The sequence below is a fragment of the Manduca sexta genome, unplaced genomic scaffold (assembly GCF_014839805.1).
Source record: "Manduca sexta isolate Smith_Timp_Sample1 unplaced genomic scaffold, JHU_Msex_v1.0 HiC_scaffold_1530, whole genome shotgun sequence".
Classification (NCBI taxonomy): Eukaryota; Metazoa; Arthropoda; class Insecta; order Lepidoptera; family Sphingidae; genus Manduca; species Manduca sexta.
Window position 1 is genome coordinate 1 of NW_023592404.1, and position 17,300 is coordinate 17,300.

General features: G+C 35.9%; 2 protein-coding genes and 1 long non-coding RNA gene across 5 annotated transcripts; 1 reads left to right on the forward strand and 2 right to left on the reverse strand.

The window, feature by feature from the left end:
* Positions 1-232: 232 nt before the first annotated feature.
* On the forward strand, positions 233-5,445 carry LOC115441098 (elongation of very long chain fatty acids protein AAEL008004; the record flags this gene model as incomplete). 3 transcript variants are annotated; one of them, XM_037445349.1, is given in 6 exon segments in its annotated part: positions 233-340; positions 1,126-1,206; positions 2,362-2,418; positions 2,871-3,113; positions 4,068-4,220; positions 4,605-5,445. In XM_037445349.1, coding segments are annotated over 6 exon segments (804 nt in total), but the record flags the coding sequence as incomplete, so codon positions are not given.
* A 1,563-nt stretch (positions 5,446-7,008) lies between these two features.
* LOC115441097 (formylglycine-generating enzyme) lies at positions 7,009-10,979 on the reverse strand. Its single transcript, XM_037445352.1, has 5 exons — positions 10,897-10,979; positions 10,311-10,778; positions 9,945-10,116; positions 9,663-9,822; positions 7,009-8,525 (listed from the first exon to the last, which is right to left on the reverse strand). The coding sequence occupies exons 2-5, from the start codon at positions 10,639-10,641 to the stop codon at positions 8,385-8,387; spliced, it is 804 nt and encodes a 267-aa protein (XP_037301249.1). The 5' UTR covers positions 10,642-10,778; positions 10,897-10,979; the 3' UTR covers positions 7,009-8,384.
* A 3,571-nt stretch (positions 10,980-14,550) lies between these two features.
* On the reverse strand, positions 14,551-17,085 carry LOC119191435. The gene is made up of 2 exons (XR_005113441.1): positions 16,985-17,085; positions 14,551-14,672 (listed from the first exon to the last, which is right to left on the reverse strand). It is a non-coding gene; the product is annotated as an uncharacterized LOC119191435 (long non-coding RNA).
* Between the last annotated feature and the right edge of the window lie 215 nt (positions 17,086-17,300).

The following is a 17,300-nucleotide window of genomic DNA, read 5'->3' on the forward strand; positions in this document are numbered from 1 at the left end:
TTACATTTCCCAGTAAAAATCTGGTTATAAATAATACACAGGAAAACTATATTCAAGAAAAAAAAATCTTAAAACTATCCACCCATGATCTAATTAAGTAAGGTTTTACTTATATAATCAAAATAGATTCATTCCCTGAATATAGTATCTTATATACTTGTATTATAACCAAGACTACAATAGGCAATATTCCCTTAACATATATGTTTTATAAGATATATTTTTATTCCAGGTTGTAGGGCCAAGATTTATGGAGAATAGAAAACCTTATGAACTTAAAAATCTATTAATAGTTTACAACTTTATACAAGTACTTTTCAGTGCATGGCTGTTCTATGAGGTAAGAGACTTTGCCAATCATTGTGTTACTCTTTTAATGTTAAATTGTTATATAACATCAATGAATCAGGTTATCATATTGTGACCTTATACAGTGACTTTATTGTTTATTGCTCAATCACATTTGCATTGTTCAGTATTTCTATCCAACCATTGGACAGGGCTACTTTGTTGATTATAAAAATTAACAAAATAATAAACTTTTTAACTGAACAATTGTGCATTGTGTGTAATGCAAAATGATGTAATACAAATCACTACTTAAATATTATGTATGCCCGCTTGCTTCACTTGCATTTGTTTTGTTTGAATGATGCTTGTTTGTATTTGTTTGACAACATGGTTAACTATATATTTTTTTTAATATGAGACATTGAATTTCCAGAAAAAAAATGAAAATATATTGAATATTGTGAATGAAATTATAGAAATACAAATGTACCTGATCATTACTAAGACAACAATATAAATACTAAAATTTTAAATATTTGCTAAGAACCTAATTGTAACATCTTGCTAGAGCAAGATATACTAAAATTAAAGCCAAAGTAACTTTAAACATTTAACTTGAAGATAATTATTAGATTACTCAGATGTTACTAATATAATGCTCATAATGATTATTAATATATATTTTTTTCATAAATATAACATTACTCAACTACCCTCTTTAATTAAGTTAAGGTTTGTATTTATTTTCAAATAACTGATTGTTACCTATCTGACAAAGACAGGATGTTAGCTTATCCCTTCATGTCCTTTATTTCGTTTTAATATGACATCCAGAGTTTGATGGGGGGCTGGTTGAAGCATTACAGCTTAAAATGCCAACCCGTGGACTACACAGATAATCCTGTAGCATTAAGAGTAAGTGGAGAAAGGTTTATCTACATCTGGTACGGTGCTATCAGATCTACAACTAACCTTTTGCATTTGTACATAGACATTTGCCATTATATTATTTCGAGGATAGTTACAAGACAACTGTATATAGAAATACATGGTAATGATGGTATTTATAATTATAAGGCTTAAAATATTGTATATATTATATTATGCTAGGGTATGCGCGACTACTAACATACTGTACAATGTCTTGGGACAGACATTTCTACATTAGGGATTGAACGTTAACACTTAGAATCCGTGACATAGTGTCATGCGACTACAAACTTGTAAATAAGGGATCGGTGTCGGCATATTGTTTCAGATCGGAGCCGCGGGCTGGTTTACAGGCAGGTATAACTTTCAATGTCAGCCGGTCGACCACTCCAAACATCCACAGACTATGAGGGTGAATTATCACTTCCGTTTTTAACTACACTATCAAGCCTCCCTCACTGTGTGTTCAGACCAACAAACGTGTTTTGTTTTTATGACGATTTCAAACCTTCACAAGCTTAATCATTAGCATTTTGGAAAAAAATATAACAAAAGTGAAATCGAAATTGATTTTCTCGGTGTTATATCGAATGACTGTGCAGATTTACCCTCGCAAACCGATCTTTAAAAAACAGAGTTTCAATATCAAACATTCAACACCATCATTCTCATTGTAGAAATCATCCAACATCCATTGCTCTATTCAAACTATAATGCGATATAAAATTTGTAATATTTAATATTATGTAGATTTTAAAGCTAACAACGCATTATTATAATGATCTGCATGTTTTAATTCGGCGAAACACGAAACTAAAATAACTTGTATCTAGTCGCATCGAATGTATCCATCATTTTATATAAATTCATCTATCATCCAGTGGTGTCATCACGCTTTATTCTAATACAATGATTCATTACATAGATTTAGCGACATTATTATATCAGTAAAATATAATGTACTTAACTGTTGTTTAAAGTAAATAATTGTCAAAGTATTATGAAAAGTCAATTACCTTTTTTCAATTATTTTCTACTGTTATCCTATTGTTTATCTTTATCATAATACTTATCTAATAGATTGCACTATTTTGTTGTTTTTTTTTTGCTTGTTATACTAATAACGAATTATATTTTCAGATGGTTAATGTTTGTTGGTGGTACTACTTCTCCAAATTCACAGAATTCTTTGATACGGTTAGTAAAATTTCTAGACAACTTCTATAAATATATATTTATGAAACCTGCTTGCTACATTAGCCAAAATAAGTCTTCACAAATGATGTAACAACAAATATTCCTCAACACTCATGAATTAATCTTTAATAACCTGTTGACCTGTTCTCATTTACACGCTGGAGGCCGTGTCTATTTTATTCCGTTTATTATTGGAAGGTCGAGGAGTGAATCCTGCCGCGTCCGGCCTTTACTATTCACTACTTATTGTATTGGTTTTGTATTTTATTTGTATAACATTAAATTAATTTAAACAGCTTTGTTAATTAAGGTGCGGAATCTATCATTAGATCCGTAAAAGGCCAATGACGCGAATTTTGTCTGTGAAATATGTTGTCTAAAAAGTTAGAACAGAACCAACCTTGGCTATCAATCAAGGAGTCATGTGATTAATGATGTACGTTATATCGCAGGTGTTCTTTGTGCTAAGAAAGAAATTCGACCATGTGTCAACGTTGCACGTGATCCACCACGGGGTGATGCCGATGTCGGTGTGGTTCGGCGTCAAGTTCACGCCGGGCGGTCACTCCACGTTCTTCGGTCTGCTCAACACGTTCGTGCACATTATCATGTACACGTACTACATGTTAGCCGCTATGGGACCACAAATGAGGAAATTCCTGTGGTGGAAGAAATACCTAACTTCACTGCAAATGGTACGTAATGTTTAAACTTCGATGTCAAATAATATGGATAACTAGAGACCGGATTATATGCGTTTGCATATTTTGGACATTTTCGCCAGTTCTTGCATAAATGCCCAAAATTCATGGAATGGTACACAATATTTTCGCTATATTATACGGTGATATTTTATTAAATTTATTTTCGTTAGGGTAAATAATAATCGCGTAATCGTAAGCTTTCATTGTTATGTTTTGCTGTTTATCATGCTTCTTTTAACCACTTTTGATGCATGTCATCATTTATATTTCGGGCTTTTAAGTTGCATATAATCCAGTCTCTGTGGATAACTAATTGGAAATATAGGTACCTGCCAACTATATTCGATTTATCTTTAACGAGTCGCATAATTAGTGGCGGATTTAAAAAAAATGGAATGTTTAGAGTGTAACCCATCACCATATTTATCGACACCCGATTCATAAATTTGGGCCGAGTGTGCATCAATCATAGTACCCGATATAAATTGCGGAATCAAAACCAAGAATTATATGCTGCCCACCGCCACCCCATACTCTTCTTATTCACCAATGAGGCGTGTTTTAGAAGGTGCTAAAGCTGTGACAAAACACATACCGTGTGACTTGCGTAGCTACGAGAATACACCTGTTTTGTTAGCCACATGCTCGTTACGCTCATTTTAACTTACGTAGCATATGCGGAACACGCCTGGTGTGTAGTGAGCCACACGGATGGTAATCTAAACATTAACCTCATTAATAGTTGCACTGTACTCTCAACCTTTAGGCAGTTCACATTAGATATTAAATATGCCTAATAATTCCAGTTAGCTACAATGTCACTTAAATCGGAACATGTTAATTTATTTATGCATACAAATTGTATTCTGCTGCGCAGAGTAGAAATAGTAAATGCTGTGGTACACAAGACTCAGTTGTAACAAAAATGTCACGTTTAATCTTCAGGTGCAGTTCGTAGGCATCATGGTGCACGCATTCCAACTGCTGTTCATCGAATGCGACTACCCGCGCGCATTCGTCTGGTGGATCGGCATGCACGCAGTCATGTTCTTCTTCCTCTTCAAAGACTTCTACAACAACTCTTACTCTAAACCCAGGGTATAAATTTTAAATAATTGTATATGATTTACAATTTCAGTGGGTGGTAACTGTGGTAATAAAATCTATTCCTGCAAGCGTATGACTATGAAGGGTACGAAGGCACACTTCGTGTGTTAAAATAAACGCTACAGCTATTAGAGCGGCAAATCATACGTGGTTTTGCGTTTCATATTAACATACGTAGCATTTTTGTGACAACACGTTTGGCGTGAGAGGACTGGTCACCCGCACGAGTGTTTTTAAATATATCATATGCTGAAAATTTATCAAGATTTGATTATTTGTATTTTATAATTGTGACTGTTTTAAGAAACTAACTACTGATTTTGTGAATTACTGGTTTTGTATAGTGGATATGTAAAAGATTATTTAATGTGACAGGTGCGAGCCAAATCTCCGCAGCCCGAGACGACGGAGATCAAAGAGATGACGTACAAGAACGGGTCGTTGAAGAACGGGTTCAGCAACGGGCACGCGGCGCACGCGCATGCGGCCGGCCACGGCGTGGCGCGCGCGCGCACGGTGCTGGCGGCCGGCAACTGACGCCGCGCCGCCGCGCCCTCGCACGCAGTTAGCATTCCCTACTACTCTGTGATTCATAGCCGCCGCGCCGACGGACCGCTCGTGGGGTGCTGGCCCTAGACTCCTAGTGTTACAAGTGATTCATCTAGTGTACATATATAGGCGGTGTCGACGGTGTACATTTTATTTTATCCATGTTGAGATATGGCTAGATATGTGATCGCATAGCGTTTTATACTTTATCCAGTTGTGGCGATGTCGCTTTTAGACTTAGTGTTAGGTGTCTGGAATGATGCAGTCACAATTAAAGACGCGGTTCTTTTTTTACGAGAGGTGCTATTATATTTTGTTATATTTGCAATGTTCATGTAAAATAAACGTATTTTGAAATAAATAGGAAATCCTGATTAACAAATGTAATCCATGACCCAACAGTATTTCAAACGTAAATGTCAATTAATTTGTAAATGAAATGTTACAGCATACATTTGTATGTTTAGTGAAAGTATACAAAGCAGTTGTTACTCGCAGCTGCCCGAACTGTTGCTCTAACAGTTACACTGAAGAGATGGCACCTTTCTTGTAAACCTCACATGACTGGTAATCTTCTCTTATTAAGTACAATTACAGTGTTTTAACTTTAATCTAACATTCTTTGTAGATTTAGTTTATTATGACACTAAAGTGGTTGTGTTGGTTATTTATTTTGTTTAATTTATCTTTTATTTATACCAAAATTATGTATATAAGATCAAATCGATAACGGGTTTTATATAGCAGTAGCTTTCAAAGTTCTTCCTTGTTTTTAGTCTTCCGTTTTGTTTTGTGTACTTAGCAAAATTATAAGGTGCTTATTGTAATCGGATCATTTAACTGCTTTCGTTAGCAGCCGGTCATATATTAATGCTCGCCATTTTGTAAATATTATAATGTTTGTTTCATTAATCAAACGAAAATCAGTTTATGTACCAATTGTAATTTTTATACAAAAACTAGCTTTTGCTCGCGGCTTCGCCCGCGTGAAGGTGTTTTCCAGGATAAAATTCCACTGTTTGATAAAAGTCTTGCTACATATTTTCCCGGTACTTATAGGTTCAAACTAATTTTATCCCCAATCTATAATTTCAGTTCAATCAGTCGAAAATCTAAGAACATTTATACAAACTTTCATCCCCTATTTTATCCCCTTAAGGGTAGAATTTATCAAAATCCTTTCTTAGGGGATGCCTACGTCATAATAGCTTTATGCATGTAAAGTCTTAGCCCGATCCGTCCAATGGTTTGGGCTGTTCCTTGATATATCACTGTCAGTCACCTTTGAGTTATATATTATATTAACAACTGAAGTTAGATAAAATTGAGTTTCTCGAAGCCGACCACTATTTATGTACTATGTATTTTGAGACTATGCAATTTTGTCGCGTTCGCGATTCACTTTCACTTTTGTTGAGTTTCAGAATGCGATATTAGAACCTCCAACGCGCACGCGAATTTGAACTTTATGCAGCGGTAATAAATTACAAATTGACTCTCCATTTTATTTAGAAAACGTTTGTATGGGAAATAGAAAAATGCTGTTTTGAGGATTTTCCCGGCAATTATTCGAATTTTTCTCAACTTTTAAATCTTCCCTAGACCTCCACGAATAATTCAAGACCAAGATAAGATAAATCCGTTCAGCCGTTCTCGAGTTTTAGCGAGACTAACGAACAGCAATTCATTTTTATATATATAGATATGCAAATAAATTATAAGTAAAATAACTTCGGATATCTCATTTTCATGTGTTCTCGCTGGTATTTATTATCTAATTGAAGAATGTAAACATATGTTGTTTTATCAAAATGACCCCTTCAAAATATTCTTCGAAAGCAATGGAAAGTAACGAAATATCGATTTGCATTCGAGTGTGTGTATGAGTTTTTTCCATGATGTACCTAATAGAGGGCGAGCCTACCGCCATATCAGGTACAAATTCCAGACTCCGGACAGATACTGAATAAAAAAATTCGAATATCACTGCCCGACCCGGGATTCGAACCCAAGACTTCAGAGTACAAATACAACACCGAAGCAGTCGAATCGAGTAAAGGCATTTTATTTTTCTGCACTCTAGTGAACTACAATCGTGCCAAATCTCGATCGAGCGGTGTACCGCTTGTACGCAAAGAGAAAACGTTGTAACGTTTTCTCTTTGCGTATTAATATACACGAATAGCTTTAATTACTAAAAAAGGGGTATGTAGTAAAGGAAAAACCGAAATGTGCAGACCGAATTTTTGTTAATTATTTGTACTTAAATTACAAAACTACAATGAGTTAAAATTATCACAAATCCTGCATAAAGTTATAAACACACAATTATAAAATGTAGGTAGATATTGTTACATTGACTTTTCGGATGACCAACACCTCAGTCCGCCCTGTGACCACAAAGACTGCAGTCTTCGAAACGTCGGGAGAAAATTATAATAAGAAAAACGCGGTAAAATCCATAAAATAGTGTTATTTAAAATTCAGTAAGACTCATATATCATAATATTAATTTCTTCTCGATGTAAACTTTTACCGCACACTTTATAGGTAACCGAAAGTGTGTATGTAGTAGGCACATGTGTGTCAAACGCATGGAAGCATGTAATATAAAAAATATTAGCTTTTTCCACTAGTAACATATTAAATTTAACCATGCCAAATTTCATACTCTTCCGTTCGCGTAATTTTCGTAAAAAGGGACACAGTCCTCATGCAACGTCACTCCATTGGCAAACAAAAATGGCAGTGATTTTGAAAATCTTGATTTAAACAAATATATACATACATACATAGTATCACGCCTTTATCCCATAGGGGTAGGCAGAGACTATAGATTGCCACTTTGCACGGTCCTGGCATACTTTTGTAACTCTTCCGCCGATGAAGCAAGAATTACTTGATCATCAGCGTAGAGCAAACAATTGAGTGACAACTCATTCATCCTCAGCCCATACTCACTCTCTTTCATATCCTTTAGACAGCTATCCATGAATAGGTTGAACAGCCATGGAGACGCTACACATCCCTGTCTCACACCCTTATTAATGCGAAACCAGTTAGTGTAGGCTCCATTTATTCTAACACAAGCACTAGAGTTCTCATAGAGAGACAAATATATAGATATGGAATATTATCAACAAACATAATTATGAGTATTTATCTAAAGTTATGTGTATGTCAAAAGATATCATTGAACCATACCCTACTAAATTATCTATCATAAAAGTATTTCACAATAAGTTATAAATATTATCTAATTGATATAGTATAATTTCTGTCATGGTACTTGGTGCTTACTAGTTAAGAAAGAAATAAAGAAATATAGAAAGAAATATTTTTTTCATTCAAATTACCTGATGAAATGATTAATTTATTATTTTCTTAAGCACTATACTGTAATGATAATTATAAATTGTATTAGGCCTGTACAAATAAAATTTTCCTCTAAGAGGCCAACATATTACAATATGATAGGAACACAATATATTAAGTAAGTTTTAGAAACACAAGTCCTGTTTATCATAATATTTTTACTTACACATACACTATACTTTAAGTACTGCTTTTGAAACTAAGTGTATAATATAAAAAAATATCTACATTTTATACAGACTTAGCACATCGAAATCCTAAATTTCCTGCTGAACTGTCTTCAGTATTATGTGAACGCGCCGCACACCTGTAGCGATAGCAATACGAGTGGTGGCACAAGTAAGAACCACCCTTCTTTACTTTTTCTTTGGACTGAAAAATCAAAATAATTTGTGAAATGTCTAATATTAGAATATGAATATTTTATTTGTATAGAAAGACACTTTTCTCCTGGAAATTGGAAAAGTGTCTAAAGGAGAATAGAAATTAAAGGTAAACCATTTAGGCATCTTATAAAAAATATTTAATGAAATTTTCAATAACGTCATGTTGCATCCAAATATGAGGAATGAGCTGCGAACGCCTTGCGCATGAGTATTGTTACTGCAACTGTTTGCACACGTCTTTACTTGATGACTCACATAACGCATTAGTGCAGCTAGCACACACTTTGTTCACTTCGCGATTTATACACCTCGTCGTAAGGTTACTTTTATCGAATGCGGCGAAAACATAACTGTAGCTTTTGTTGTAGTACAATACTACATACATACATACATAACATCACGCATTTATCCCCGAAGGGGTATGCAGAGGCGCAACTAGGGCACCCACTTTTCGCCAAGTATGTTCCGTCCCATGATGTGACAGGGGGCGAGCCTATCGCCATATCGGGCACAAATTCCAGACTCCGGGCTGATACTGAGCAGAAAAACCCAAATATCACTTTGCCCGACCCGGGATTCGAACCCAGGACCTCAGAGCGCTATTGTACCGGACATTCAATACAACTACACCACCGAGGCAGTCAGTAGTACAATACTAACATCCATGTAACTCGTAAATAATAGAATAATAGAGCTGGTGCGCCATCACCATATTAGCGGCATTGGACGGCGTTAGCGAGGCGTTCGTCAGATATGGACACACACTACTTGTTGATAAATTCATCAATAATATTATCTTCACAATCTTACCTATGTAACAAATGTAAAAATGTTTGAACATTTGTTAAATGCAAAAAAAACAAAAATACTGAAAAAATTGATAAAATTTGACATATGGATAGACCATGCTATAGATTAACATATAATTAAAGGACACTGTCGTCCTGGAAATGGTTACTAAAGGAATATATTGGAATTGTTATTCTGTAGCACTACTGATGTTGCATGCATGGTGCTGTAGATTGCTAGTTATTTAGGGAGTTTTATAGTGGTAAAGGTTTTTCACTTGGACAAGGCCTAGCCCAATATCTAGTATGAAGTATTAAAAGGAAATAAGACTTACATTGTTATCAAGCCAGTTATCTTCAGTCCACTCCCAAACGTTTCCAGCCATATTATGGAGTCCTAATTCATTTTGAGGAAATAAATGAACTGGATTTGTGCCGATATACTCATCTTTAGCTGAGTTGTAATGTGGAAATGTCCCTTGCCAGATGTTAGCCCTAAAATTTAAGTCTAAAATAATTCAACAATAAAGAAGATGAAATATAAATATGCAATAAAGACATTTGAATAATTATTTAAGAAAATTAATATTTGAAAAGTTACGAATTCTGAAAATTACATGTGTTTCCGTCCTGGAAATAGTTTATCACCCCAAGGATAGTTCCTGTCCTCATGTCCACCTCTGCAAGCTGCTTCCCACTCTGCCTCAGTAGGCAGCCTTGCCCCTCGCCATTTGCAATAAGCCTTCGCATCATTCCATGAGACATGTGTTACTGGGTGATCCATTACATCTGAAAGTTATTACTACAATAATTTACAGTACTTATGGTAACATACAGGTAATAAAATTACAATATTATATTAATTTTGTATCTGATATGGTATATTAATACTACATACCCAATATTAATTAATCAGAAGAATTAATATAATTTATATTCTAACAATACCTGCTAGAATTAATTTAATATTGAAATGACTGAACCTTTGATGTTTGAATCCGGACCATGTGGACTTTTCCAGTTAGCTCCTGTAACTTTATACCACCACGTTGCTTGTATAACACGAAAATCTTTTAACTGCTCTTTAAATGTGTTGTTTAAAAATAAAGTAAACACAAAACTATCACCAAATTTCTCTGCTTCCGTGATATACTTCGTAATTGTAACGAACTTATTAAAATCTCTGATAGAAACCTCATATCTATCTAAATAAAAACCGTTCAATTCCACTAAACGTTTCGGCCCTTCTTTGTCACTTTCTATTATAATTTCGTCAGTCCCCACTTGATATTCTCCTGCTGGAATGAGGACCATATCTTCAACTTCATTTTCCAATTCATTGTTTTTAAATTCTATTGAACACTGGTCGGTTTTTTCAAGAGATTTAAATATATCTCCATTTCCTAAGTTTTCACTTTGTTCACGATCTATATTACAACCGCAGCCACTTTCTTTTATTGTGTGTTATAATAATTTGTAAGAAACACATAAAAAGTACATAAATAAACATTATTAGAAAAGGAAATAATACGTAAAATTTATGTACCTTATCAAAATTATTATAAATACCTTTATTATCTACTATGTTTATATTCCAAATTTTAAACCAAATAAACTTATCTGTCAAAACTCAAACGTCAGTTTGAAGCCAGTAATACCACAATATAATGTTTTATATTACTTCCAAACGTAATTGAGTAACCACAAAAAACACGATTGTTGAGAAAAAATAGTATACGACTTAAATGTCTGTATCCAGCAGATTACAATAATGACTTCTTATGTTTACGCGAATGTTAGACATTAAAAATTAAACTATATTTTACTTTTTCTCCCGACGTTTCGAAGACTTTGCAGCCTTCATGGTCATGGGGGAGGACTTAGCCTGAGGTGTTGTACATCCACAAAGTCAAAGTTAAAATATTTACCTACATTTTACAATTATACAACTTTTTTTTTTTGCTCTTGGTGGTCCGACCTGCGCAGAATGAGCTCACAGTGTCTTGGAGTATGGCAGCCGGTCTTTTGGGTTCCGATTTAAGCACATATCATTTATAAGGTTCTGGATATTTTAATGATAAAAAAATAGGGTGAATGCGGATGCAAGGGTGAATAGAAATTACATTGTTTTACTGTTTCAATTGATACTTCTCTTCTTTCTTTATTAATTCCTGCGTAACTTTGCGTTCAACCTATCTATAATTATCTTGCGCGGTGGCCCACACTAAAAAGTTTGAACTACCACAGGTCGACTTCGATAACGGCAATGCTGCCATTTTAGCTAATTTGTGTTTGGCCGCACAAGTATTTAACGATTTCTCTGGCAATTTTTGGAGTAAGTACCTCCTTAAATCTTTTTCAATATGGCAAAACAAATTAACATAAGAATTGGCAGGCACGCAAAACTATAAAATATCATCAAAAAACATGGTTATATCATATACTTATCATTAATTCTTCATTTATTATTAGGTCCTTACAATATGAAATAAGCATTATGTCTATGTGTATGTATGTATTAGGTACCTACTGGCCCCGCCCTGCGGAATGTGGGCATTTGGAGAATTCCACCACGGTATCCCCTGCCTGTCGTAAGAGGCGACTAATAGGGGCCACGAAGAGGGTCGTCGGCAGGCAGCAGGGGGCTGTCCGCCCTAGTGCATTTCTGTGCATCTTTGCACATTTGTCGGTTAACCCCGGGTTGGACGGCAGTGTGTGTAGTTGGCCTCACGCTGCCGTAGACGCCGAGGGCGTCCTTCGGTACGCGGGGGCTTCTGAGCCCCCCCATAGGAGACGGGCCGCAAGGCAGCACCGCGCAGGGGCGGCTGCGGTCGCAGACTAAACACTTCAACGTCAGAGGAAGCCCGCAGCCGTCCCTGATGCGCCGAAGAGGGCCACCGCGGAGTTTTAGCTGGTAGGCCGTGCATAGGTTAAGTTGTATATAGGGTTAGGGACTCGGCCCGGCGGTCGCCCGAGGGTCACCATCAAATCCGGGCGGCTCAACGCCGGGCCGTAAAGTACGGTTACCCCAGCATAACCGCTCAGTCGCCCCCCACGAAGGCTGGGCGGTAGTAATAAGGGCTTTCTCCGCGAAACAAAAAAAAAAAAGTACCCACTGGCCACTTTGATTTGAAATATCTCCTCTTTGGTTAAGAATTCCACATTAAAATACATAATATTATATAAATGCATTTAACTTATGTACTTATTGAGTTTCAAAAAGTCATTTACTTGTTTTTTCCTAAGAAGTTTTTTCTCTGTCGTTTTTCATATCACACAATGGAAAACATGAATTATCGCCATATTTACGAGTATGAGTTCCACCGTGGCTCCAGCGCTGCAGAAACTGCTCGAAGGATTAATGATGTGTATGGTGTTGGTAATTGAAAAGAAAACACGATACAGTTTTAGTTACAACGTTTTCGTTCTGGAAATTTCAACCTTCAGTATAAGCCCTGTGGACAGCCGGAAACCAAGGTGTATATAATGAGGAATTAGAGGCTATTGAAGCGGATCCACCACAAACCACTTCAGAGTTAGCTGCAGGCTTCGGCGTGAGTGGGAAAAACTTCTACGATTATATAGGTACAGCGGACTTTGGAAAAATTGTCATATAAATATTTAGCGCTTATCTAAAAACTTTTTGCGCTACCGTTAAATAGCAAAACACCAATGTAAATTACTTCATATTTTTCCATACACAATATTGAAAGGATTTAAATCGAATCACTTCCTGCTATGAAAAGTGGATCCTGTACGATTATCGGAAGTGGTGCACGCCCCAAGCGAAAAATTATCTACTAAAAAATTACTTGTTGGTGTATGGTCGGACTGGGGGCCGGTGTTGTTCACTACAATTTTTAAAATGTGGCCAAACGATTACGGCAGATATCTATAGTTAGCAATTGCAAACTATGATGGAGGAACTAGCGGCTAAACAACTTAGGCTGGTCAATCTCTATGGGCCACTGCTACTTCAAGACAACGCTAGACCAAACATTGCACTACAGACGGCCGCTAAACTAAAGGAACTGCAATTGGTATGTCTGCGACATCCACTGTGGGTACTACCACTTTGTACCACTTTTCGGCATTTGGATACCTTTTTATAAGGAAAAAAATTCGACTCCGATAAGGCAGTCCAAACAGGGCCGTAGCTAGACTTGAATTTAAGGTAGGGCAGCTATGGTTACAACTAGGGCGGAAGTAAAAATGTTACTAGATCGAATCTGGTCAATCATTTTTTGCTTTCTTGACTTGTCAACGTGAATGAGTCAGGTTAATACTTACATAATTGTTAGGGTACTATATAAATTGTAACAAAATTCCCTTAAATCTTGTAAGAGGTTATTCCACCCATAAATCTGAACAACTCTTACCATGGTACCAACTTCCAAATAGTGAAATAAAACCCGCTGCTCCATATATTTTGATTGAGTAGTTATGTAAAATTTATTTGATTTTTAATGTAGGGCATTAGTATTTTAAGGTAGGGCATTGCCCCACAATGCCCCAGCTACGGCCCTGAGTCGTCCAAACCGCCTTCAGAGTTTATTGATTATCGACCCCATGTTTTTTTTGTAGTAAAGGGATCAATGAACTTCCTATGACAATGATGCATACTTCGATTTACTTATTTAATAATATTTTCCAAAAAAAATTATATAAAGAGAAAAAGTTTGTAGGGACGAATCTCTGGAAATACTTACTAAACAGATTTAAAAAAAAATCCATTAATTACATTACAAACACAGACCCCTGAGTGCTATTATATATGCAGTAGCCTAATAAAAGTATTTAATCTCAGGAAAATATTTATTCTGGAAAAAAAAACCAGCGCGCGGAGTCGCGGACTAAAGCTAGTAAGTATTCAATACAGAGTGCAATGTCGATTTTTTTTTGGCCTATTTCGCCAAGTTTCATGCTGCATACATTCGAAAAAAACACATCTACATTCCTAATGTAATTCTGTTTCGATTAATGTGCAAAAGCGGATGTCATAATTAATGCGGAAGTTCAGCGGTTACGGATGCGAATATCCGCACCATACCTAATATGTAGCAAGGATATAGCAGAGAGCCACTAGCATCTTACGCCAAGTCACGTCGTACTAGTATCCATACTATATATGTATCTACATATTCTGACCAACTTACATAGAAAATATATACCTGGCTATTTTTCTTTAACACAAAATCAGATGATATACTTAATAAATAACACTTTAATAAAATCACTTTATTTAGCCAAATATTAGTCTATAAAAAAAAGAGAATACCAAAAAATAAAATGTGTACTTCATTCCTTTTCTTAATATTATGGAATATATTGGCGGAGGTGGTAAACTGAAACAATATATAAAAATATACCTAGGTTTATTTAATAAGGAACTACTTACTTATATGGCATAAGAAATAAAAAATTACCTATGTAACTAAGGAGCCGTTCAAGTATTACGTAGGCTAACGCAATTTGTGAAGACTTTTGACCCCCCCATGTAACGCGCCGTAACGTTTTCCACTGTGCCACCGCCTCCCCTCCAAAAGGTACGTAACTCGACAATATTTTTTTCTAATCACAATAATTTCACGCAAAATACCGGAGAGATCGTTCAAAAATACATTTGTTATTTTTTAAATTTTAAAAAACTATGTTACATAGCTCTTTGTACGAAACCCCCCTCCCGCCCCTGTAACGCATCGTAACGTTTTACTAGAACCCCCTCCCCTCCAAATTGCGTTACGTAATACTTGAACGGCCCCTAAGTAGGTATGCGTACCTACTTATGATTAAAAGATAATAGATAATTTGATCTAACGTGTATTAAACTATTATAGGTACTCTGAACGGAATAAAAATTTAATATAAGTAATTTCAAGTGGTCATTATTTTACTGACGACTTGTATTCGGTGCAATGGCTGCTATACCGACGCGCGGCGCCAGGCTCTGGGTCACGTGCAAAAGGTTCCTTATTTCAACAATTTCGTAGTCACCACAAGAAAAACTACAAGTCTTCAGCTAAGGCACCGTACAAGGCCCCGTATACCACGAGATCCCGGGCTGTTGCTCGATTTTGTTTTGTATATTTTTAAAGCAAATCATGTATTTACCTAAAAGTTGCAATAAATAGGTATCATGAAACAGGCAATCACCCTAGGTCCGGCGCTTACAGGGGCCTCTCGAGATGCCATGTACGACGTTATTTTAACATGATGTCTACGAAATAGTTAAAATCGCATAGATCGCGTGAGCTTTCTGCTCGGCTCGAAGCCTCGCCCCAGTTTTTATTGCCCTGCACAGGGCCTTGCGTCAGGTACAGGCTGAGTGCACCTTGGTGTTGGTTTATTTCCGGTTTGACGTGATTCTCCCTCATCACAATCGCAAGCTGCGTTAAAGAACTGGGTTACAAAAATTTGTGAAGTACTAGTAAACTTTGTAAACTCATTCATTGGTTTAATTTAGTAGAACTGTCCCTCAAAATATTCGATTTCAGTTACATACATGCTTGAAAAAAAATTATGGTTAGGTACTTAGTTTTGGGAATTTCTCACCTTTTATGGACACTATCTATAACGTATTGGTAAAGTGTCGATGAAAAAAAACCTAGGCACTGAAAATAAAAAATAAACATTGTGATAGTTGAAATTGAACGCCAATGCTTAGCGATAGTAGAGGGTAGAACTAAACGACAAAGAACTTAAGTTAAATCTGTAGTTGTCGATTAAATCCAGGTAACTTAACCTTCGTATTTTTTAACGTTTAGTATCCGACCGGAGATCGATTTGCAACCGAAGCCGAAACCGATTAAACGGCTATCACTACAACCTTCGGCCGAATCCGTAGGCTTAAATATCGCAAGAATTTTACCTAGTCCAAAATTGATTACAAATAAGTCTTCCAATCTCGCACTACCGAGAATTCCTAGGGTCAGCATTCAATTTAAAATGTTTGCGAATAAAACATATAATGTTCAACTTCTTTTCTGCTATATAAGTACATGCCAAATGAGTTCCGCAATTCCGGGGAACCTGTACGGATAATTATCTAGAAACACGCGGGACTGGAAAATGACATTAGATCTCGCAAATATATAGATTGAAGATAGACTGCGAAATTGAAAGCCCTAGCTATAAGCTACAATTAAATTAAAACTTTAACGTTGACAGGTTTATTTATATTGACGGTATAACATATCATATTGCAATTACTTAGTCAAAAATAATATGAACGATTATTTATTTATTTCGGTCGATTTCGACGCTTGCTAGGAACCTGCGGTCTTGCGGCCCATATGTGCCGAAGATGGTTTTTGCCGAAGGTGGCCAAAGACGAAACTTCAGTCGGACACTAATTAGGTATAGGTATAGTTAACTTGAAGTAACAGAAGAAGATAATTGGGTGTGAATTTCGAACGAAACGTGAAACCGACAAAATACGAACGTTAAGTATCTATGTCCTAAATATACATAACTAAACAAGTCCAAAAGTAGTACCTATTACTCAAATTAAACAAAATGTCTTAAAGGCACCCAGCATGATAGAGGACGTTGAAGTTTTCTTAAATTAAAAGAAAATTACTGAGTTCGTTTAGCAGTTTACTGCTTAGGTACCTAAAGGTTTTCGCGGGCTAAATCTTAAACAAACGAATTTACTTACAAAAGTAAAGGCACAATATCCTCTTGTTTCATTCTGCCGTAGTACTTAGCAATTCCATCAACATGTCCCATGCCCACCACAGCCAATACTCGTGGATGCTCTACTACTTAAACAAAAGCAATAGCAAATAGAAGAACCTAACTTGTAACTCAAACAATTAGATTTAGAAGCAATCAAGGAACCTTAATTGCTTCTAAATCTTAATAATAATAATAATAATATGTTACATTAACACAATACTTCTAAATTCTCATAGAATTAAATATTAGTGCCTACAATAGGCTTACCGTGTCAGTATATTTTTTGTGTAGGTTTG